The 23,465-nt window shown below is 44.5% G+C and overlaps 1 protein-coding gene across 11 annotated transcripts in view; it reads left to right on the forward strand.

The window, feature by feature from the left end:
• Positions 1–23,465, forward strand: part of AMOTL1 (angiomotin like 1) — a 155,661-nt gene that overhangs the window by 97,077 nt on the left and 35,119 nt on the right. For all 11 annotated transcript variants that reach the window (XM_072726208.1, XM_072726210.1, XM_072726211.1 and 8 more), the window contains 3 exons: positions 8,226–8,517; positions 16,140–16,284; positions 17,454–17,543. In XM_072726208.1, the coding sequence (XP_072582309.1) occupies positions 8,226–8,517; positions 16,140–16,284; positions 17,454–17,543 (527 nt within the window). The remainder of the gene's footprint in view (positions 1–8,225; positions 8,518–16,139; positions 16,285–17,453; positions 17,544–23,465) is intronic.

Below are 23,465 nucleotides of genomic sequence, written 5' to 3' on the forward strand. Positions count from 1 at the left end.
AAGAGTGTTTCCAAAGTGGTGATTTATACAGTTATGAAAATGAATTGCTGTGTAGGACAAAAGGTAAGCCAAACCCAAGGTTGTTGGATTAAAAACTGTGTGTTGCCCTTAACAAAAATGAGGCTATGGAGCTCTATTTAAATTACACCAGCTAAACATGTGTTTGGAATACCGGCATTAGAACTCAGGAGTTTCTACAGTTTTTAAGCTGGATCATGGCTGGGTGAGCCAAGTAAAATGCTGCTTATTCTGAGAAACAGCTCTGCAGTATGGGAATTTTAAAAGCCAGGATCAAATTCAGGTTACTGTCTCAGGAAACCTAACACAATTGCAGCTATAATGAATTAAATGAGTGACTTCTTCAAACAAGAGGCTTGTCTCTCTATTCATCCTGCATAGAAATAAATCTGATCTTAGTTTACACAAGATTTGAGTCTTCATTTGGACATTTAAGAGTATTACTGGTGTCTGCACAACCACCGGGTCTGGGCGGGGATATGGGTTTGGGAGAAGATTTGAGGGGTTATGAGTTCTGGCTCTTCCATTTTGTAGTAAATTGTGTAAATTCTCTGAGTCCTTTCCTTATCTGCAACTTGTTACAGCTGATTGTTCCTAATACTGATTTTTCTTCCCACAAAAAAAAAAAAAAAAAAAGAAAAGAAAAAGAAGGAAAGTAGAAATTATCAGCAGTCCCATTATCTAGAGATAACCTGGTTTAGGTACTCTGTTCTTTGCGTTTCTTGAAGGGTCAGAAGATCAGAAGAGAATACTCTTAAGTGGGAAAACTGTGGAAATAGGAGGTATTTTTGCTGAAGGACAGGTCTTAACCCTTGAACCTCTTCACCATGGGCCAAGAAGCCCTTTATTATTTCATCTTGTTTTTAAATTCTTTTTATCTCATTTTGTTTACTTCCTCTAATTATCAAAATAGTAATGCAGATTTTTTTTTTTGGCTTGTCTTTAGTTTCTAATTTTCCACAATGTACATGTATCTAAGTAATCTTAGATAATGGATTTTTTTAAAAAAGTAACCAGATGTGTTCATTGTGGAAATCATATAAAGAAAAACAGGACAAGGAAGAAAAATCCACAATCCCATCACCTAGCATTAGCCACTCTGACTTTTTGTTATATTTTCTTCTAGTCACTTTTCTGTGCATTGTGTTTCATGCATACTAGGTGAAGTCCTTATATACAGAGAGATACGATTTTTTAAAAGTCGTTTCTTGGGACTCAGTGAAAACTTACTGAACCGAATTGCTAATGTCAATAAACTGAAAGAAGTTGTTTTGATTTTATATCTCTGTTAATAAGTTTGCTTTGGAAAATGTATTTAGCTGGTGCATTTTCTCTTTTGAAGTCCTTGATCACATCCTCTATTTACCCATTGATGTTTATTTTCCTGCCACATTTAAAATTTTTTTTAAAATTTTTATTTATTTACAATAGTCGCACACAGAGAGAGAGAGAGAGAGAGGCAGAGACATAGGCAGAGGGAGAAGCAGGCTCCATGCACCGGGAGCCCGACGTGGGATTCGATCCCGGGTCTCCAGGATCGCGCCCTGAGCCAAAGGCAGGCGCCCAACCGCTGCGCCACCCAGGGATCCCTAAAATTTTTTTAATTGTTAATCACACAAGCCAAATATATTGAATGTTAGCATGATGGCCTAATTGTAGATGAACAGATAGTTTCATATGTTGAACATACTTGCTGATCACTCTTGACGCTTGAGGATATAGGGATAGCAGAGAGGGAACAGATCACTGGTCTGTTGTCTGTTTGTATGAGTTGCTCTGATGGTTACAGAATTCTGGAATTATCTCCCAAGTGAGGCTTTTTGGTGTACGTGTGGTATGATCTACAGCAGTGCTGTCCAACAGAAGTACAGTTATGAGCCACATATGTACTTAAAAAGCAGCCACATTTTTAAAATCTTTTAAAAGAAAACAAGTGAAATTAATTTTAAAACATAGTTTACTTAACCCTCTAAGATGTTATAAAAATATGCCCTCATATAAAAATATGTTTCTAAAAACATGTTTTAGTTAGCTAATACCATTATTTCAACAGGTAATCAACATAAAAACTATTAATGAGGGCAGCCCCGGTGGCTTAGCGGTTTAACGCCGCCTTCAGCCCAGGGCATGATCCTGGAGACTTGGGATCGAGTCCCACGTCAGGCTCCCTGCATGGAGCCTGCTGGTCCCTCTGCCTGTGTCTCTGCCTCTCTCTCTCTCTCTCTCTCTCTCTCTCTCTCTCTCTCCTCTCTGTGTATTCTCATGAATAAATAAAATCTTAAAACTATTAATGAGGTATTTTACATTTTTTGCACTAAGTATTCAGATTTTGATGTATATTCTGCACTTCCTGGACATTTTAGTTTGGACTAGCCACATTTCAGGTGTTCAGCAAATGTGGCTACTCTTTGGGACTGCACAGATCTCAAAGAAGGTAAGACTTTGTGTCCTAGAGAGAGGGCCCTGACATGTCCAGACATCACCTTGAAACTGCACTTTTATTCTGCATTGCATTGCAAGAAAGCTCTTCAAAAGTCAGAGATTCTGTGGTGCTGGAGTGTGGGATTCCTTATTGAGTTTGAGGATTAGGAACTGTGATTCTCATCACATGGTGTTTGAAGAGAAAGGAACACTCAGGGGTGGCACTTCTTGCCTTTCTCCTAACACCCATCAGCAGTGTCTACTAACAACAGACTAACAAGTATCAAGAACTTCCCTAAAGATAGACACTATGTGGGATGCTTTATATTCCTTATCTCATTTAATTCTTGAAACAATCCTGTGAGGTAGATGTTATCATCATCACTTAAAGGTGAAGTTAAAAACTCGCCCATGAGTCCATGGTTAGAAAAAAGCAAAAGTGGAAAAAAGAACCATCATACTAAGGAAAAGGGCCGCCCTGTACTAACATGGGAGGTAGCCTTGGCATGATGGGTTCTAAACCACCTAGTTCAAAGCCTTTTTTTTTTTTCTTTGTGTAAAGAGTGAGATCTCAGCTTTGTGAATCCTAAAGTTCGTATACTTTAAAAATGGGGTAGTATATGGCATGAGAGCAATGAATGCCCAAGTTTGTGAGAAATCATTGACACAGTGGATATAAAATGCTAATGTGGCACATTTACGTACAGATGTCATGTAAATTCATATAAATTCATTCATTTATAAATGAGCTAGTGTATGAAGGCTTGTGGTGTGTACAGAGGAGCAAGTGGACTGTTGATTAGAGGTCACCAATGACCCTGTTTCCCCAATCCAAATAACATTGTCTTAACTTCTGTCTTAAGTTTCATTTGTGACCCCAAATACATTAAGAAGGGCAATGATGAGGCATCTGGGTGGCTCAGTTGGTTAAACATCTGACTCTTGATTTTGGCTCAGGTCATGATGTCAGGGTCCTGGGATGAGCTCCACATTGGGCTCCCTGCTCAGCAGAGAGTCTGTTTCTCCCTCTGCCCCCTCCCCTTTGCTCATGCTCCTGTGCACTCTCTCTCTCCCTCTCTTTCCCTTTCTCAAAGAAATAAATAAAACCTTTAAAAAAGAGGGACAGTGACATGGAGCTATGTTATTTTATTGGCAACATCATGATTTGAGATTCTAACTAGAACCAATGATCCAGAACCAACCTAAACCCCCTAGATCTCTTCTTTAATGATACAATGTTGACAGTTTAGCCATTGTTTGAAAGCACATCAAGCATAGGTGGCTTCCCAACTTGGTCTTGGGCTTAGGGGCCAAATCAACTGACACAAATGTATTGGGTACCAACCTAGTATAAGTAATAATTTTCTATCCTTAAAAAACATGCATGATAAAAATTTGAGAGAAAAGACACATGTAAAAAAATCAAATAATATTACATTTAAATCAAAATTCAGGGAACAAGAAATGTGATAGAGGCCAGTGGTGGTAGGTTGTCAGGATTGTGATTTCAGCTGATTTTAAGTTTGGAAAAAAGAAATGGATACCAAAAAAAACAACAACAACAACAACAACAAAAAATCCCCAAAAAAACAAAACAACAACAACAAAAAGAAATGGATACCAATTCTGGGGTCAGGCTCTGTGCAGCATGATCCAAGTCATTGACGATCGAGGGCCAGTCTGTAAGACTTCCTCACATGACCCCCATTTTGTCTCTTAGATGTGACTCTTTAACTGCTGGGGGTTTTTGTTGTTGTTTTTTGTTTTTTGTTTTTATTTTTAAATACATCATTGTGGACTTAACTTTGCTCAGACATATTTAAGTAACTGGTCACTTACTGGTCAGTTGGATGGCACATGGAAAAGGTCACTTTCTGCAGTATTTCAAGGCTTATTGAGTTCCTTGAGAAAGGAGCAGGATCTGTTGGTGGTACCTGCCTCAGGTTTTGTGAGCATTAAGTCAGGTGATGATATGTGGTGCCTGACAGATAGCATAGACCCACAATAAGTTTTAGTTGAATGCTCTGCAGACAGGACACTAGCTTATGAAAAATAATAATGTGGACTGTAAGGAATAATCCACAAGAACAACTCAAACGCTGATTTTCAGCCTTCATGCTTCCTCTGAGGCTGCTTGAGCCTGCTGAAGGTGTGACGCTTTTGTGTTAGGGTATAATCCTGGACTCCTTCCTGGGCTGTGGTTGCTCAGACTGGGCCTCAGGAACCCAGGAGTGAAGGACCAAAGGGTGGCTGCCTTCCCTCCCTGCTCTCACCAGGCTAGGGAAATAGTGAACTGAGTGGACTCCTGAATCAGAAAGACCAGGTGTGGATCTCCTTTACGATCCTGTTATTTCTATGACATTTTGTAAAGTTACCATCCTATGCTTTGTTTTTCTCCTCTAAATGGACTGACAATGAGACCTACTTTAAAAGGCAATTATAAAGGTTAAAATGAGTTACTGCCATAAGGGTTAGCATTTATTGGAATTCTCGTGCATGCAACACTCAGTGCTAGGCTTTTTTTTTTTTTTTTTTTTTTTTTAAGGGGCTATGGGATTCAGAGGATAGTAGTAATGGTGATTATAGCTCACATTTGTCCAGTTCTTGCTTTGTGCTGGGCTTTATCCATATTGTTAACCCCTCAAGTCCTGTAGCATTGAGCTAAGTAGTACATAGTCCCAGGAAACCAAGACACATGGTATCAAATAAGCTAGCTCTGTGACTTCACAAACTACAGGGACAGTAGGCTCACAAGTAGATAATGATAGCATAGAATTCTATACGCAGGTGTTTTGCAATACATATTGGCTCCTATTCCATCTTTTTCCCTTTTCTCTGTGTCCCCATTGGTAGGGACATGACCGATCAATAGCAATATCATTGGAATCTGAGGATGGGTTGTTCCTCATATGATCTCATGGGCAATTGTCCTGTCCTGTCCCAACACTCTTCTCTCCCCCTCATTTACACTAAGCTTAAATCCACCTGGTCCAGATCTTTGATTTCACCAAGCCATTGGCTGAGTAGCGGAGCCAAGGAATAGAAGTTTGCTGTCCTGCCTGCGCATCAGCCACTATGTTGTGGGATTTATTGAATGTGTAACTGAGTTATTTATGAGGTCAGTGTTCTCTTTAGTAGAAGAGTTCCCATTTTGAAAAAATAAGTTCTTTTCTGCCCTCTAATCCTGGCAAACACCTGTTTTCCTGCATTGCCACTCATCACCATCTAGTCACCATCGTGGATGGCTTAAACTGGCTTTCAGGAAACACTTCCTTTTTGTTCTAGATCAGAAAAAGATGAGAAGATAAACCCACCATTGACCGTAAGTGAGTCCCAAATCCCAGAGTTTAAGAAATGTTAAAAGATAGGTGCCCCAGCCCAAAGTTGCCTGGCTCAAAGGGAAGGCCCGTGCTTCAGCCTCATCTTTGCCCACCTTGGCTCCAAGGAGACATGCCACATTTGTCCCTTGCCTTGGACAAAGTGTGAAGGGAGTACTTGAGGCTGGGAACAGGCATCTGCCTTTGAATCAAGGCCGTGTAACATGTGGTGTTTGGCTTCTTCCAAGGCAACCCTTTCCATGAAAAATACACCGTAGGATTTAGCCAGCCTGTAGGGGTACACTTCTTCAATAACAGATTTGGGGTTTGGGGAAATCCATACTTGATAAGAGTTCTTGTAATCTAGAGTGAAAACTGGGCCTTATGAATAACACTCAGGAGCATTTCACCCTTGCCATGGAGTTGGACGTCATACACATAGGAAAACACATATTCACATACACCTGTCAGCACAGAAGGGGCACAAATTTATCAAAATGCAGAAACATTTTATTTCTAAAGAGATAGATGGACAGTTATATATAGTACAGAGCGGGAAGGAGGAGGGGTGGTTCACATCTCCCCACTGACAGCATTCTTTCCTGAAATCTGAGGATGCCTGGAAGATGGAGGTCACTTAAGGATTCAAGGATCAAACTGAGCTCCGTGGTTCTCCACCTTGCCTTGGGGAACTTAGATCCAACAGGAAATGGAAGGGGCTTCCTGATTGGAGGCTTAAGGAAATCTAGTTGGGAAATACCTTCTGAGTGAGATTGAGAGCTCTGGTCTTTGTTACCAAAGCAAGGCCTTTGGCAGGTCATGTTGTTAGGATCTGCTGGATTTCTTCTGAGGTCATCTTTATGAATGTCTGCATATCCACTTAGGGAGGGCTAAAGTGACCCTCGCCAAATTTTCTTCTAGAGTGCGATGCAACATTTAGCTGCCAGGAGGAATCCTAGCTACAAGAGATGCTTACAAAATGAGCAATATAGAGGCTGACAGGGTCCAAAAACATTCCTGCAAATCTATTTAGAAGGAAAATAGAAGGCCAGGTCAGCCTCTTGGGGAAAGTGGGGGGGGGGGTACTCTGAGAGCTTTGGCTACAGCTGGCCACGAATCACGAGAGGAGACATAAGTGTGAAGAATTGGAAGCAGGAGCTGGATCTCCAGAGGACTCCACCCTGTGATGCAGAATGTGGGTAGTTTAGGGATGCTGATAATTCTTCACAGTCCAGTTCCCAGACTGAGAGACCTAAAAGGTCAGGGAGGTCACTAAGAAAATGGATTTTCCTGAGTCTGCAGAAGACAGGCAGCTGAGGTTGAAGAACTAGCCACCTAGACCATCATTGCTGCTTCCACCTGCAGAAGTGGTGGTGGGAGCCCTTGGCTTAGGCGAGAGAAAATACGACGATTCTTATGGAACAGGTAACAGAATAGCGATGAGGGGACAACTGGGACAGAGCCAGAGATGGCAGCTCATGGTTTCAGATTGAGGAGCTAGTGCCTGGGCTTTGAACCTTCTTTATAATATGGCTAAGAGCCCCAGACCTCTCAGCCCGGCAAATCAAAACAAAAGACTTGTCTCTTCCCTAAGACTTGTCCATTTCATTGGAAGGTAACCCTCGTCCGTCAATTGGTGTAAAGCCCCAAATCTAGGAGTGATTTTTAAATTTTCCTCACCTCTCTCCCTGTCCGTGATATATCCAGATGTATCCGGAAATCCTCCCTGCTTTCCCTCCTGCTACTGCCCCGTGAGACTCCCTGGGTTCTCCCCTAGGCCACACCTTGGCCTTCCTGCGGGGCGCCCTTCGTCCATTCTAGCCACTGTGCGTCCCATCCCCACACCACTCATTGGCCAACTCCCCCACAGGCCATAGGCTGCACCCTAAGCACAGGGTTGACCTTGGCTTACAAAGGCCCTTGCCCATTGCCCTGGTCTTACCTTGTACCACTTTTGCTGACACTGCTTCATATTGGCGCTCTCTCTCTCTCTCTCTCGTGCTTGGTGCTTGGCTAAGTCCTGATTTAGGCCCCATACACCTGCTAATTCCCCTACCTGGAATACTGTCTTCCTCCCCTTGGCCCCCTTTCCCCAGCCACTAATTCTATCCAGTCTGCCATTCAGACTTCAGCTCAGGCACCCGCGTCTCCTCCCCTGACCTCTCAGTATGAACTAGACACTCAGTCCCTCCTGTCCCATTACTCTGCAGTGACCTGGCTTTGCATGATGACTTGCCTGTTTCTGTCCCCAAGAACGTGAGCTTCGTGAGAGCAGGGCCTGGCCACCAAAACGGTGCTGATCCAGAGGGCGATCACGTTATCTGTCTGTGGGTGAGGGCCCGAACCTGCCAGCACAGGGCACTGATGACCCGTGGAAGCAGGGGCCTGTCGCTAGTCCATGTCTCATTGGGACTTTCTCCTCCCACTGCTTTCCCGGGGTCTCATGCCCAGTCTCCACTTCCCTTGCAGCCGTCCCTGCCAGCTCCCGTTCCCGTCGACAGTACAGCAGCACAGCCCGATGTCTTCCCAGAACCCCCCTGTCAGTGGGCCACTGCACTCCGTGTCCTTGCCACTGCCGCTTCCCATGACCCTGGCTGCTCCGCAGCCTCCACCGGCCGCCTCACCCAGCCAGCAGCTTGGTCCTGATGCCTTTGCCATCGTGGAGCGAGCCCAGCAGATGGTGGAGATCCTCACTGAGGAAAACCGGGTGCTTCACCAGGAACTTCAGGGTTACTACGACAATGCTGACAAGCTCCACAAGGTATGTGACCTTCGTAGGAGGCAGGAGAGGGAGATGGTTCTCTGGAGGGGACAGAATTTTTTTTTACCTGTTTATGGGGTGGGGGATGCACTGACGCAGTGGCCAGCAGCAGCCCCTTTTGATGCCAGGCGCTGTGCAGAGCTTTAGGGAGATAAAGAAATAGGATACAGGGCCTGCCTTAGAAGAACTTATAGTCCCAAAGTGGGCAAGTCACCCAAGCTCCTACCTGCAGTAGAATGTTAGGCGCTTGCAGGAGGTATGGTAGGGGTGTGGCCTTGGGCCTGAGACCCACAGGTAAGTAGTATTTCCCCAGGTGGACGGTTGGAAGAGGGTGCACTGAAGGGAACACAGAGGAGTGAGTTGGGAGAGACAGGTTTGTTTTGACATCCAGGAACCTGAATGATTGCTGTGTTGGTTTCATTAGCTGGTCTCTGCAGGAAGCAGCATGGCCTCAAGACCAAGAACAGGGTCCCAGTTTCTGCCCACCATCCATCCTCTGTTTGGCATTTGTCAGGTGGGGAGATGCCATGCAATTCCAGCCCATGTCGGTGTCATGGGGACACCAGGGTGTGTGGCGGCCTTCGTTCGTAGGGCTTTATGCTGAGAGCCATGTAGGAAAGCCTCCAGCAAGATGAACTGGCATAGGCAGTGATTTCATGATGACCCACGCATCAGCCTCTGAAATTCCTCTGGGAGAACAGAAGAGTGAAGGGGGCAAAGGCAATATAGGGTATTTTGGGGCAGCAGAGCCACAGGGCACTAGAGTTTCCTTTCTGGAAGCCAGGAGGCCTGTGTGTTAGGAGTGGCCTTATAAGAGTCTAAGTACCTGGCTCTGTCCTGGACAATCAGGGGCTTTTATAAAGAGAAAAGGTAGGAATAGAAATGCTGCCTGACTACAGGAGTATTGCCATTTGGTCCCAAATGACAGTTAATGCTCCTGGCTAGCTGGCCGGTGGACTGTTCACCTCTTAGGTTAAGGTGTGGTCTTTTTGCTGGTCAGCATTTCGGAGTGGTCAGGGCCTCTGATTTCCTGGCACTGCATGGCTGGAAGCAATGGGTTTGATGGTACAAATGTTCACAGACAGAATCTGCCCCAGCACGTTCGTGCAGAGCTTCTACCGAAAAGGTCTGCAGCTCTCTGGAGTCAAGACCAGACTTGGCTTAGAGAGCTCTGGATGCCTTCCCTGGAGGGAAAAAAAAGAAATGAAAGCCAGAAACAAATGGGCTGTCCAAAGTTTGTGGCCTCACTCCCACCCTAGTCGTACCCCAGCAGCTGGGAAACCAGCACACTGTCTCGTGGCCTTGGCTGTAAGTCACTGCTCAGGCCCAAGCCTGCCTCGTATACCTCCCGGGGCAGCTTCCTTCTAGGCGCCATCTGAACTTTGGGAACTTTGAGAGGGAACTTTCCCAGTCCCTCCTGGGAAATAAGTAGACCTTTCTTCTCCCTAACGAAGCCCTGTGGCAGACCTGTCTTATGCAGACCCACCTGAGCGCAGTTTGGTTCTGGGTCTTTCCCTGGCTGTCTTTGAATAGTTATGTGGAAGGTGCAGAAATTGGGAGGTCTTGTTTTTCTTCCTTGACTTCTTTATTAACATGTACTTTTCACTGACCTGTTAAAACGTCTCCCTCTCGATTTCGGTGCACATGTCTGTTTTGAAAAACAAAATCAAATCTCCCAGGGACTCAGCTTCCCTGCACAGGGGATAATTCTTAAACATTGTGGCCAAAAGGATTTTGATGATTGAAAGAGGAAAAAATCAAAAGTTATTTCCCTTCTGGAACTCAAAACTCCTTCTGTCCCTTGAATATTATAAATGGTTCTATAATCATCACACCATTAACCAGTCAAACTGGACTTGTTAGTTTGAACACCCAGGTTTTGCTGGACACTGCTGTATTAATCAGTAGTTCCCTGGCTGTTTGTTAACAACTTAGGAGCAAGAGACCCAAGGGCTGCATGGAGTCTGTGACTTAACATTTTGTGGCTTGTCCCTGAGGTGGGCCTTGCCCCAGGTCTTCCCGGCACATGGGCTGCATGGCTTGGCTCATCTGTCAGCAAGTCTGGGGCGGGGACCATCGGATAAGATGATGACCTCACTTCTCGGTGAGGATGATCCTGCTTCAGGTGGAGACACGTACAGTGCCAGAGGATGTGGCCACCGAGTGCCAGCAATAACATCCAGTCTCAGATCCTCACGGTGTTGGGAGCCTTCGTGGAGATTCGTTGTAAGGGCAAAACCAGAAATAGATGAATTTTTAATGACAGGCCCTAACCAGGGCCTTGTTTTTTTTTTTTTTTTTTTTCAATGTTTTATTCAATTTATTAAAGCACAAACTAGCAGAAATACAAAGCCAGTTCCATGAGGATATGAGAAATTTCATTTATATAGTCAGTGGAGAAAATGAATGCTGAAATAAGAGTGCCAGGTCAAATACAATGCTGATTCATGCACCACGAGGCAATAAAACCTTAATATCTGGGTTATATTCTCTACTGAACAAGAAAAAAAGTCTCTTCTTAGTTTAGTACAACTTAATTTATAACTTTTCAAAGCTGTAAAATAAATGGGATCTAGTCAATTTGTGAATAGCAAATCAAATAAAGCTATATTCCCTGAGATTCAGATGACCCTGAAGCAGGCTTAGAAAAAGCTCCTAGTGTGACATTTAAAATATCAGGAAATCATCTTTTTACTTTATTCCCAAGTTTTGGATAATTCTCCTGAACACTGTCTTTTTTCTTATTATCAATCAACAAGTACCTGTTTTTACTCTGATGGCACTGCCAGAAGCAATCCCCATATAAGCACTTGCACACATGCCCGTGACTTTGCCACCCTTACAGCTAGGGCATAGCCATGAGGTTTGTTCTAGCTCTTCTGATGGACCTTACATATCACCTGGGTGGCGATCCCTGGGTGGCACAGCGATTTGGCGCCTGCCTTTGGCCCAGGGCGCGATCCTGGAGACCCGGGATCGAATCCCACATCGGGCTCCCGGTGCATGGAGCCTGCTTCTCCCTCTGCCTGTGTCTCTGCCTCTCTCTCTCTCTCTCTGTGTGTGTGTGACCATCATAAATAATAAATTAAAAAAAAAAAAAAAAGAAAGAGAGAGAGAAAGCACCTGGGTGGCTCAGTCAGTTAAGTGTCTGCCTTCAGCTGAGGTCATGATCCCAGGGTCCTGGAGTCAAGCCCCATGTTGGGCTCTCTGCTCAGCAGGGAGCCTGCTTCTTCCTCTCCCTCTGCCTGCTGCTCCCCCTGCTTGTGTTCTATCAAAAAAAAAAAAAAAAGGCAGGAAGGTATGACTAAACTGAGAGTGTGAGCATGCCAGAGCGCGGCCTAGAGAGGAAGACCCTGTTTCCAGAGAGGTGCAAGGTGGTGATTATCGCTGTTGGTGTTGGAATGACGGCTGAGGAGCCCCAGAAAGAGAAGCTATTTGTAGGTTTTCCTTTTGGTCACTTATTTGCTCCTCTTTCCTCCCAGTTTCCCTGAAACCTAATTAATAGCTAAACCTAATTAGTGGGACCGGACTGTGGGCTGTTGGTAGGGTCAGTCTCAGAAGCCATCAAGGCACACATGGGCATTTGAAGGGATGGAGCCAGTATTGATGGTTCCCTGGGCTTGCTTGCGTCAGGACCCTGGTCTGTGGTCAGTGCAGCAGCGGTGCATCTGTGGGGCCATCTGTGGCCAGTCTTTGTCCTGCAGGTCTCTGGGCTGTGCGCTTGAAGGGGCCCAGGGAAGATATCAGTATCTAGAGCTTGGAACGGCTCAGGCTTTCTCCAGGCTTCCCACTCTGCTCCTAGTTCTGTTTCTGGAACAAGGGAGTGCTTCCCTGTGGGATTCCGTGGCCTATGCCACTTGGCCTGAAAGCCTCCTGACATCGGCTGGAAGGTAGGTGGGTGCCGTGGAGGCAAACCCAGGGCTGTCTTCACTGGGTTGTACTGGGACTCTGAACTGGCCTGGGAGGCTTGAGGGTGGGTGGGTTATATGAAAGCCAGCCTGTCCAGCCTTCCCCTCATCTCTAACGAACATCAGGGGGGTTCACATGTTCCGGACATGAAGATATATGGTTCCTGTTCTGAAGGAGTGTACAATCAAATCATAGAGCTTTAGACTGAACATTCTTAAAATTCTCTGCCAGGTTCCGACCCCTTAGGGATCCTCGCTTCATGTCCTTGAAGGGAGATCATTCATCTTTTTCTTGAATGCCCAGAGGAGAGAAGCTCCCTACTGGGCATACTTCCAGAAAACATAGTTAGGAAAGTCTCCCTTCTGCTGAACCAAAATCTGCACCCCCTTGAACTTCCTACCTTGGCCATAGCTCTGTCTTCTCTAACCACACCAAAGGGGAGTAATGTCTCCATCATGACAGCTGGCACTTCCCACAGGAAGTACCTTGTCTTGAACTGAGACCCTTGGCCTTACTGCGCAGCTACAAGTATATCCCGGGTCCTGATGCTTTGAGTTTTGGAAGAGTAAACCATGCCACGGTAGGGCTCCTACAATTTCCTTAGTGTGCAAAGGGAAATTCTTTGCGGAAGGGAGCGAATGCACGATCGGGTGTAGTTTATTAGTGCCTGAGTCTATCTTTAAGAGTCCTATGTTTGAAGATTCATTCATTGATCTGTGTTTGTCAGGGAAAGGGCACTGTTGTAGGCCCTGAGGGATGTTTCTACACTCAAGGGGTTGACAGATGGGAGATGTGACAGTCACATGCACAACAGAATTCTGGGCAGGTGAACGAAATCAACTCCAGAAAAGTTCCTGTGTCCTGTGGAGTTGAGGGAAGGCTTCCTGGTTGTCCTGGATGGGAAGCAGGAGCATCAGCCTCCTGGGGGACGCCTCAGGGTCTGTGCTGGCTTCCCTAGCACAAGGTGACACCCTTTGGCCCCCGAAGGGAACTGTCCATCCCTGAGGCATGCCCATCTGTCTGAAAACAACGGCCATCTTTTTTAGGTGAAATTTACATAGAAATGGTGGTACATTTTGGAGCTATCTCTTTGGAAAACAAAAATTAAAAGGAAGGAACATAATTTGTGGGAAGGGCTATGAACAGGAGTCAGGACATGTTCTCTCTGCTGCCCCATTACCAATAATTCATGGTATCTTTGGAAGAAACAGAAAGGCCTATTGAAAGGAGGGGTCCCATGAAAGAACCAGCTCTGGTATGAGGAGACCTTTGGGAAGATCCCATGGTAGTTGGTGGCCACTCTGTGGAAGTCCCCATGATATCCAGCCTCCTCACTGGCCTCTTCCCAGATGTGTCTTCCTGGTTCCATTGTAACCTCTGGGGCACTGACCCCATCCTCTCTCCTTAAGTTTATGGCACTGCCGGCTTTCCATCTCGCTCATTGGCTCCTCTGTTGCACCTGCTGAGCAGTGTGGATATTCCACCCCCGCCCTCCATCCCCCCCATGCCCTCCCCAACACCTCCCCCAACTTGCTCCATCCTGGGCTCTCTCTCATCTTTTGCTCATCTCCCTAAGTGGTCTCCGCTTTCTAACTTCAGCTGTCATCTGGACACAGCAACACAGTGACACAACCCCTCTCCCACTTCTGGTGGAACCCTGCTCCCCAGAAATGCTTGCCAGCAGCTCTGCAGGCACCTCAGACAGGGTGCCTCCAAACCTAGCCTGGTTTCCTGGCTCTGTGAAAGCTTCTTGTCACCTGTTTGGGGTGTCTCATCACTTAGTCTTCTAAGCGCCAAATGCTTGTGTGTGTGTTTGTTCATCCTTCTCCTTTACCATCCCGAGCACTCTCTCGAAGATCTGTTGACTCATCAGCATCTTTACAGTTTGTTCTTTCAGTTGTGCTGGTTCCTGCCCTTGTCATCTGTCATCGAGCTATTCATGTGAGCTTCTCACCTGGGCTCATTTCCTCTGGCTTCCTCTCCTACCCCCATGCACAACCTCTTCCTTCAGTGGTATCTCTTTAAAACCTCAGACAGGGTCCTGCTGCCCAGCTGCTTATAACCCTCCACCCTCCATAATCTACCTCCCATGCCCCTGAAGTCCTTCCTTTGGGCCGAGGTGCTTCCTAATGTCCCGCTCTCATCCCTGGACTACCTCTAACATCAGAGACACACACTTTCTTTCATGACCTTGTGCCATGGCTCTTGCCCTTTCTTTTGGCGATGGCACTCTTTGGCCTTTCCTACTTGGCAAAGTCCTGTTCATCCTTCAAGGCTTATTTTAAGTGACATTTTCTCTGAAATCTCTCTCTCTCTTTTTTTTTTTAAAGATTTTATTTATTCATGAGAGAGGCAGAGACATAGGCAGAGGGAGCAGGCTCCCTGCAGAGAGCCTGATACAGGACTCCATCCCAGGACCCTGGGATCATGACCTGAACCAAAGGCAGATGCTTAATCACTGAGCCACCCAGGCATCCCCTGAAATCTTTTTTTTTTTTTTAAAGAAACCTCTTCTTACCCCTGCAAAGTGACTTTATCTCGAGGCTGTGAGAGCATACAGAACTGCCACAGCCCTGACCATGTTGCTTTGGAGAAGTACGTGTGCCTGGGTAGAGGCCAGTGCTAGACCGTGAGCTCCCCAAGACCAGAAATGATGTTACTTGTTTCTGTATCGTTGGCACCCAGGCACATAGAAGACGTGCTGTAGATACCTGCTGTATCAGGATGTGTATTATTTCTAGGTATCTCAGCAGGGACTTTCTGATCTGAGCAGTTGGGGTACAGGCAGTGAGGGAGTCTGGCTCCTGGTGGCATGGCTCTCCTGTGGACCAAGTGAAAACACAGTGCAGGTCTCGGTGTCCAGTGAGGGGTGTTAGTGCTTCAGCCCTCCCCATCTGGCCTCTGGTCCAACTCAGAGCAGCAGCGCATGGAGGTTCCATGCTCCTCTCTCTTACATTTATGCGATGCAGAGTAAAATGAGAGTTGTTGATGTCTACTTCAAAAAATGCACTATTGTAGAAGACTCCTGCTAGAACAATTACAGCTACTTGTTGTAGATTTAAATCTGCCAGAGATTAAAGGCATACAGCTCTTGACTTATTGAAAAACGAAAAAAGAACGATTTTCACTCCATATCTTTCAATTCATTCATATAAAGAGGTTTTCTGTGATGAGTTTGTATGTAATTAGATACAAGTCCTTAGTCCTTATGTAGGTAAGTTCATAGACAAAGGGCTAAAAATGCTGTGTACTGATGCCTCTTCTCGTGTGGGTTTTACATTCCTTGGGGGGTAGGGGGGAGGTCCCTGGAAGAGCAGTGCACTTGGAGTCTGGAAATGCAGGTTCTGCTTGTGGTCTTTTTCATTGTTCTGTACATTAATATTTTCCCCTTTCCTAAAGTGAAAAGAATAATACTAGTTATAAATTGCCATACAAAATACAGGAGGTTGAAGTTAGGTTTAAATTCACCCCTCCCTGGTCCTTGTACTGAGAGACTTCTACCGGTAGCATCAGGTGGTCCAGCCAAACTTGAGAACCTGCTGTTTACAGGATCCTGATGTGGCCCTTAGCGGGCAGAAGGGGTGTGGAATCGACTGTGTGATGTGTAGACATGCAACATGGCCTTCACACCCGGAGTATCAGAGAGGCAGGCTAACAAATGCAATACTGGAGCATGCCAGGAATCTCACTTTCACGTCACTTCTTTCTTTCAGTTTGAAAAAGAACTTCAGAGAATTTCAGAAGCCTATGAGAGCCTGGTCAAGTCCACTACCAAGCGAGAATCACTGGACAAGGCGATGAGAAACAAACTGGAAGGCGAGATCCGGAGGCTTCATGATTTCAACAGAGACCTCCGAGGCACGTCCGGCCCCATCTGCATGCTCCCCACCCCAGACTCCCGTGTAGCTGTAGCCTGGCTTCAGGTTCACAGTGTGTCCAGTAGTCTTGGGAAGTCCAGCCACCTGGGGCAGGGGTGCTCGAAGAACAAGATTGTTCTTTTCTCCTTTGTGGGTTGCGGGTTGTGGGTTGCTGCCCTAGGCCCGAGAGGTGGCAATCTGTGCACGAGTTCCTGAAGGTGAGGGAGTATACGTGTGCAGCTCCTTCTCTGCTTTAAAAATACCTAATGATCTGCTTCAGATTTCCTCAGTAAAATAAAAATAAAAACATAACTTCAAAATCTTAAAAAATAACAAAATAAAAGTACTTAGGCATAACTTTGCAAAGGAGATTGTGTGAAAACACCAATGTTGGATGCCCAACCCTTCCCACACCAGGCTGAGTCATTTGGTAGCACTTTGAAAGCCACCACTCAATACTTGCTGGATGTAGCATAGAAGATAGAGCTAGACAGTATCCCTCTTGGAGGGAAAAAAAAATTCCCAAGTTGTGAAAAGAGTAGACATGTATAAATTCCTTGAAAGCTGGAAGCTACCTGCTATAGGATCTTGGCAGTCTCCAACACACAGAATGATTAACCCATAACATTTTACTTGTCTTCCAGCGAGCCCAGGCACTTTTTTGGTTGCCTTGTCTCAAACCACGTGGTTTGAGCAAAGATAGAACTCAGTAGATAGAATCTTCATCCATTGGGTCCATTTTGCCTTTTTAAAACAATTTTGGTTTTTACATAATTGTTATTTCTATTTTTTGCTTCCCCACTACTGGCTAGACGTAGGACTGGTGGTTGGGGATAGACTAGGGCTGGGTTTGAGGCCAAGGAGATACAGCCCCTTTTCAAGGACTTCCAAACAGTTTTGCTGGCCTTCCAGGCAGAGATGCAGTTGTTAGATCCTGTGCTCAGCTGCCTCTTGCTGCTGACATTAGACTGCATGAAGGCACAGAATGTGCGTCTGAAGACTTTTCTCTGGGTATTTTGGAAAATGTTTTCTCTCCCCATGAGTGATTCAGTTTGGGATTCCTGCCTTAGCATCTGCATACTCAGCTCTTGGCACCTATGTCATTTCTGGTTGGGATGGTGACTTAAATCCATATGCATTTCTTCATGACCATTTCTTTTCTGTTCACAGATCGCCTGGAGACTGCCAATAGGCAGCTGTCTAGCAGAGAATATGATGGGCATGAAGACAGAGCTACAGAGGGGCTTTACGCTTCCCAGAGTGAGTCTCCACATTCTCCAAATTGGTATTCTTAAAAACTGAGGGCCTGAGGAAAGAGTCGTGTTAATTTTAAGTAGGTTTTTAAGTAGGCTGTTTGCTCCTTGTTGGTTCATGTAGCATAGAAGCTGTTGCAGGGGGCCTAGGTCTGCCAGACACAAAGCCAAGGTTGATTTCTATTATTTCAGCAACGTTTATTCTGTCCTTCTGACCTATGGTTCCTCTCTAACATCCTCCAGGAAATAGCAACATCATAGTCTTTCCTGGCACTCACCACTTAAGTAAGGCACCACTCTCCCTCATGGAGAGGGAAGGGGGCCCATGTTGGAATCTGGTCCTCCTGGCCTGTTTTGTGCTCCTCAGGTTGAGCAGTTCCGGACTGGCTGCCCCTAGCAGCATCAAGGTACCGAGAGTCTTATCATGCATCTCCATGTGTGGTGCTTGTTTCCAAAAGTCACTGAGCCCACTGCAGTCCAGAATAAAATGATCATTGGCACCCTGGACCTCTAGATATATTGGGAGAATATTTTATTCATCTAACCAGAGGCACATGATAGAAACAAATAGGTTTTGAGAAGCCATTGATCAGAGATTGAATCTCTGCAAACCCATTATATATCATAAATGTAAAAATCCTACTCTTATCTTTTTTTTGAAGCTGTTTAGAAAATTGAAGTTATTTCTGTATCAGCATTCTTTTTCTTTTTTTAAAGGTTTATTTATGTATTCATGAGAGACACAGAGAGAAAGGCAGAGACACAGGCAGAGGGAGAAGCAGGCTCCTCGCGGGGAGTCCGATGTGGGACTTGATCCCAGGACCCTGGGATCACAACCCGAGCCAAAGGCAGAGGCTCAACCGCTGAGCCACCTAGGTGCCCCTATATCAGCATTCTTAGCAACATTGTGGATCAAGAGCTCACAAACTAAAGATAGTTGGTTCCCACCACAGAAAGTCATGTGTTCAGACACTGGCCATGCCTCTTACAATGGTGGTATTCTGACGCTTGACCCCTGAGTACAGCCATATGTTTTCAAGGCTGGGAAATAATCAGTTAAATTTTCTAATTTCCAATACTGTTTGGTTGGGTTTGAGCTCCTTTGGTTCCCCCAAATTTATTCATGGTAGCACTCTAGTTATTGGTCTCAGTTTCGTGTTTTAAATTCTGTTTTGGCAAATGGACACTGATACTTCAAGGGATTTTGCTGCAGACTCCTTGAGTGTCTTATAGTAGATGACTTGGCCTATGTTCAGATTTACATAAACAGCTGTATCAGTGTCTTGAATTATTCGCTTCCTAACAGAGTTTTTCTCTTCTTGTGGGTGCAGTCGATCTACCATCTCATCTGAGCTTTCATTCAAAAGAAGAGTCATCTGTGCTCTTTGCATTTAGGATTTTAAAATATGGCTTTTGGATGACCATGTGCCTGGGCAGAGGAAGTGTCCTGCTGGTACTCTGCCTTCTTGTCAAGGGATATTATTTTGTCACTTAGTTCAGGTCAAAATGGAAAAGCCAGTTAGTTTCATCTGAGGGGCATTGGCTCCAGCCTCCTAGCCCAGACTCTGCTGATGGAATATTAAGATTTGGTGTTGTGTGAGTTGAGAAATGTTCCTGAAAACTTTAACCTTCTGGCAGAAAGCCAAAACATCAATAATGAAGGCAAAGAGGGCCTTCCAGTTTTACAGGGAATGATTTGTTCTGTGCAAACATGCTTCACTGTTCCAAAGGCATAAACAAGAGAGTCCAGAGGCATTTTTCAACCTCTTAAAGGTATCTCAGTGTCAGTGTGTAATATAGTTGAATCTAGGCAGGGTATTTGAAGCAGGTTTGCTACCAGTGATATCTAACAAACTTTTCAATACCTAGTCTTTACAGGATAGTTGTGCCTTTATCACAACTCTGTAATTATTTGCATAGCTCTTCCTTTCCTGGTGTGGCAAGAGATGGACTTGAGATGTTATTTCTAATTTGCAGATAGGATTTTTTTCTTAGTGAATTGTAAGAACTCTTTTTATATGAAAGAAATTAACATGTTCTCTATTGTATATGTTGCAGATATTTTCTTCAGTTCTCTTTTTAATCTTTGATTATAATGTTCTTTATGTTATAGGAGATATTTTTAAGTAACCATATTTATGCCTCCTAGGCTTTATATCATGCTTAGAAATGCTTATCATTCTCTAGGATTGTAAAAATACCTATGTTTTCTTCAAATGTGTTTATAATTTCACTGTCCACAAGGTGTACATTTTTGAAGCTAATTTGGGAGGCACAGTAGAAGAGAAACTTATGAGGGACTACCTAGAGGTAAGGAGACAAGTTAACAGATATTTTGGTATCTAGACAAGAGGAGTAGAGGTCCTCACCTAAGACAGAAGTAGTGATGGCAAGTAGGGGACAGAGAAGTAAGTGACAAAATTAGCAGGACTCAGTGACCAGTTGAATAATGGCAGTGAGAGAGCCAGAGAAAGGGGTGTGACTGAGCAACTGGATAGATGGTCACCCTTTACCAAAAAACAGGAAGAGAAGCAGGTTGGGATTAGCTAACGAGTAAAGGTTTGGGTGTGTTGAGTCATCTCTCGCTGTAGCCTGTAGCTAAGTGAACAGGTGTAACAGTAGATGCAGACATACCTAGAAGGCTGGTCATGGGCAGTGTCCTCTGTCAGGTTTTGATGTGACAGAAGGGCAGGCTGGAATTACCATCTCTCTTCGTCATTAATGTGTCCCATTTCTGTATTCTTTTAGAAACTCTATTATTAAAAGACTTTTTAAGTGCTTAGTAATAATAGTTATAAACATTGTGCACTCAAAAGGAACCATCCTTTTCAAGTAAATCTTTTGAGATTCTAGCCCTTGGGTAAGAGAAATAAAGACTGCTGACCAAACAGTGGTAAATCCTCTGGATAACACAAGCCAAGGAGCTAAGGCTAAGTTGTGAAGCCCACAACAAACACGTTGGCCAATGGAAAAATTAGAGGGAAGGAGAAAGTAGAGACTGGCTCATTTGGACTTCTTGTTAGGTGTTCATGTTGAATCTAGGAGTCCAGGGCCAAGAAGACCCAAGGAAATCTTGTAGTACAGTTGGCCAGTAGGGCTTTTGTAAAGCTCTCTCAGATAATGAAGGGCCCATCACTAAATATCCCTGTTGCCCAGATTAGTTTGCCTTTGAAGACACTCAATGCTCTTAAGTTGGAGCCCAACAAAGACTTTTGTAGATTGCTGGTGTGCTTACTACTTAGCTCTACAGGTTGAAATGAACACTAAACCGGAGGATTATTCTGACCCCCTTTGGTCATGAAATTTGTCTATATTAATAATCGCACTGAATGAAGTCTTTAGGAGTTTGATGACTGTGAGGAGTTGTTTTTCTCTATCACCTCATGGTGTTGCATCACTTGCTTTGGAGGAATTCAGTTTTATTTGTTTTCTGGATTTGTGTGTTTATTTTTCTGAATATTTTTGTAACTGAACTGCTCCTGAAAAACAGGACATCTAGACAATCCTTATTTTGTCTGTCTGTGTGAAACTGGGCCTTCTTTGTCCTTTAAAGTCTTTTACCTTGCTGAAATCCCTGGTTTTCCCATTTGTTTGTCTTGCACCTATGCACTTGTGCACATTCTCACATGCACACGCACACACACATACACACACACAAAGCAGAGGTGGGCCATTGGCCACCAAAGGCAGTGTCCTGGGAATGTCTGTCGTCATTCTTAGCTCTGTCTTCTCAGTTTCTTTCTGAAAACTGATAACTCTGCAGAATTCCCATGCCCTTCGGCCAGAAAGCCAAAAATAAAATATTAGTTACAGGGAAACTAGACTGGTAGAGATTATCTTATCACGTTCTCGAGTTGAGTGGGAGCTGATTAGCTGTGGCATATGTGTGTGATTCCAGGATAAAACCAGCCATGTTTGGGGCACCTGGGTGGCTCAGTGGTTTAGTGTCTGCTTTTGGCTCAGGTCCTGATCCTGGGGTCCTGGGATCGAGTTCCGCATCAGGCTCCCTGCAGGGAGCCTGCTTTTACCTCTGCCTATGTCTCTGCCTCTCTTTCTGTGTCTCTCATGAAAAGATAAATAAAATCTTTTTAAAAACCCAATCAGCCATGTTCCACAATGTGCAAGAACTTGTCTCCATCTCTTTGGGGTTCTTGAGGCCTCATAGGCTCATCATATTTGGTTAAACCTTAGTCTATGTAAGTTAGATAGTTAGATTCTGGCTGTTAAATGTGTTCCTCTCTTACAAAAAAAAAAAAAAGATGTTTTGGACATTCAGTTATTTGTCTAAGTTTTTGAGTAATGGGTGAATAAGTCAGAACCATATGGATTTGATTTCTCCTGTAATTCTCACAGAGTTGGAAATTAACACCAAAAACTGTCTGTGACCAACTTATTTTAAGAATGACAGTGATTTGCCATGTTCTGTGCATCTTGTAATCATCATCTTTCTCTTGAATCCTGTTTGAGGCACTGATTTTCTGTCCCTTGTAGAATATAAAAGAGACTAATGTAATTTCCTGGAAGAACTCCCATCTAGTGTTGGTGGTTCCCAGAAGGGCTTGTGTGAAACACAAGACAGAAGTTACAATGACATAAACATTGGTTCCATTGACCCACATGGAGCATCGGGAGATTGTTCTGAATCCTCACTGGGTTTCATTATATCCCGTTGTAGGTTTCCATCAGGCTTCATTAGGAAGGACAGGTTAGATGTTGTCACATATGGATGCTTGGTTTTCCCCTCCTCTGGGCCTGCTGGTGCTTATAGCTTCTCCCAACTTGGAGCAGAGCCCACTGCAGTGCTTTTTCCACCTGCATTCCATATGGGTGGGATTTATTTGCACGGATGCCCTCCTCTAGATGGGAGAACTGTAGACATTCTTTACCAGTATCCACAGTACCCATCCCCAACCCTCACTGAAAGCCCTTGAATCTTTCCATGCACCTGCCACTGTGTATTGAGGGAGTGAATGAAAGTGGAAAAATCCTCATAACAATAAGGCTGGAAAATCTCTTTCTACATCATCAGTATCAAAATGTACTCTTTAGCTCAATATCTCCCAGTCATATTTAGAGATAACTGGGTTATCTTCAGTTACTTAAATACATGAGGCAAATTAGTAAAAGAACTGTCAGAATAGAAGCCACTTAAAAATGCTCAGGGGGCACCAGGGAGGCTCAGTCAGTTGGGCATCAGACTCTTGGTTTTGGCCCAGGTCGTAATCTCGGAGTTGTGAGGTTCAGCCCTGTGTTAGGCTCCATGCTCAGTGTGTAATCTGCTTGAGATTCTCTTCCTTTACCTCTCCCTCTGCCCCTCTCCCTGCTCTTGCATGTGCATGTGCTGTCTCTCAACTAAATAAAATCTTTTAAAAAAATGCCCAGATTCCCTTTTTGGCTTCAACCCTCCCTCCTTCCTTTTTTGGTATATAGGAAGCTTCCTTTTTTGGTATATATAGGAAGCTATCCTGGTAAGGGAAACCTTTTACTAGTAAGGACAGAATTTAATAGTATTTTTTAATAGTATTTTTCCTGAAAGTTGGTATTAATACAGTTGACTTTGGTTTCCTTGACTCCTTCTCTTTGACTCCACTGTGGTTGTATTGAGGATGCAAGTTGGCTGTGGTATATGAAGATTTTCATAGCAACCGGCCAGGTGCTCACATTGACCAATCCGTATACCATTCCAGACACCCCATATGAGAGCCTAGGCAAAGGGAAGGGACCATGAAGTCTGCCAAGGCAGTATCATTTAAGTAGAGAAAATTTTCTTGCCCTAAATTAACTGACTTTCTTTATAGACAACCCCTATGTTTAATAGGACTGTGCAGTCCTAAATATCAAAGTTTTGTTAGGCATAGGCTTAAGCAAATAATTTTGGATCAGTTGCTACATCTTCTAAATCTTAGTCTCTCACTAATATACTCAGTGA

This window comes from Vulpes vulpes, chromosome 11, assembly GCF_048418805.1.
Source record: "Vulpes vulpes isolate BD-2025 chromosome 11, VulVul3, whole genome shotgun sequence".
Taxonomy (NCBI): Eukaryota; Metazoa; Chordata; class Mammalia; order Carnivora; family Canidae; genus Vulpes; species Vulpes vulpes.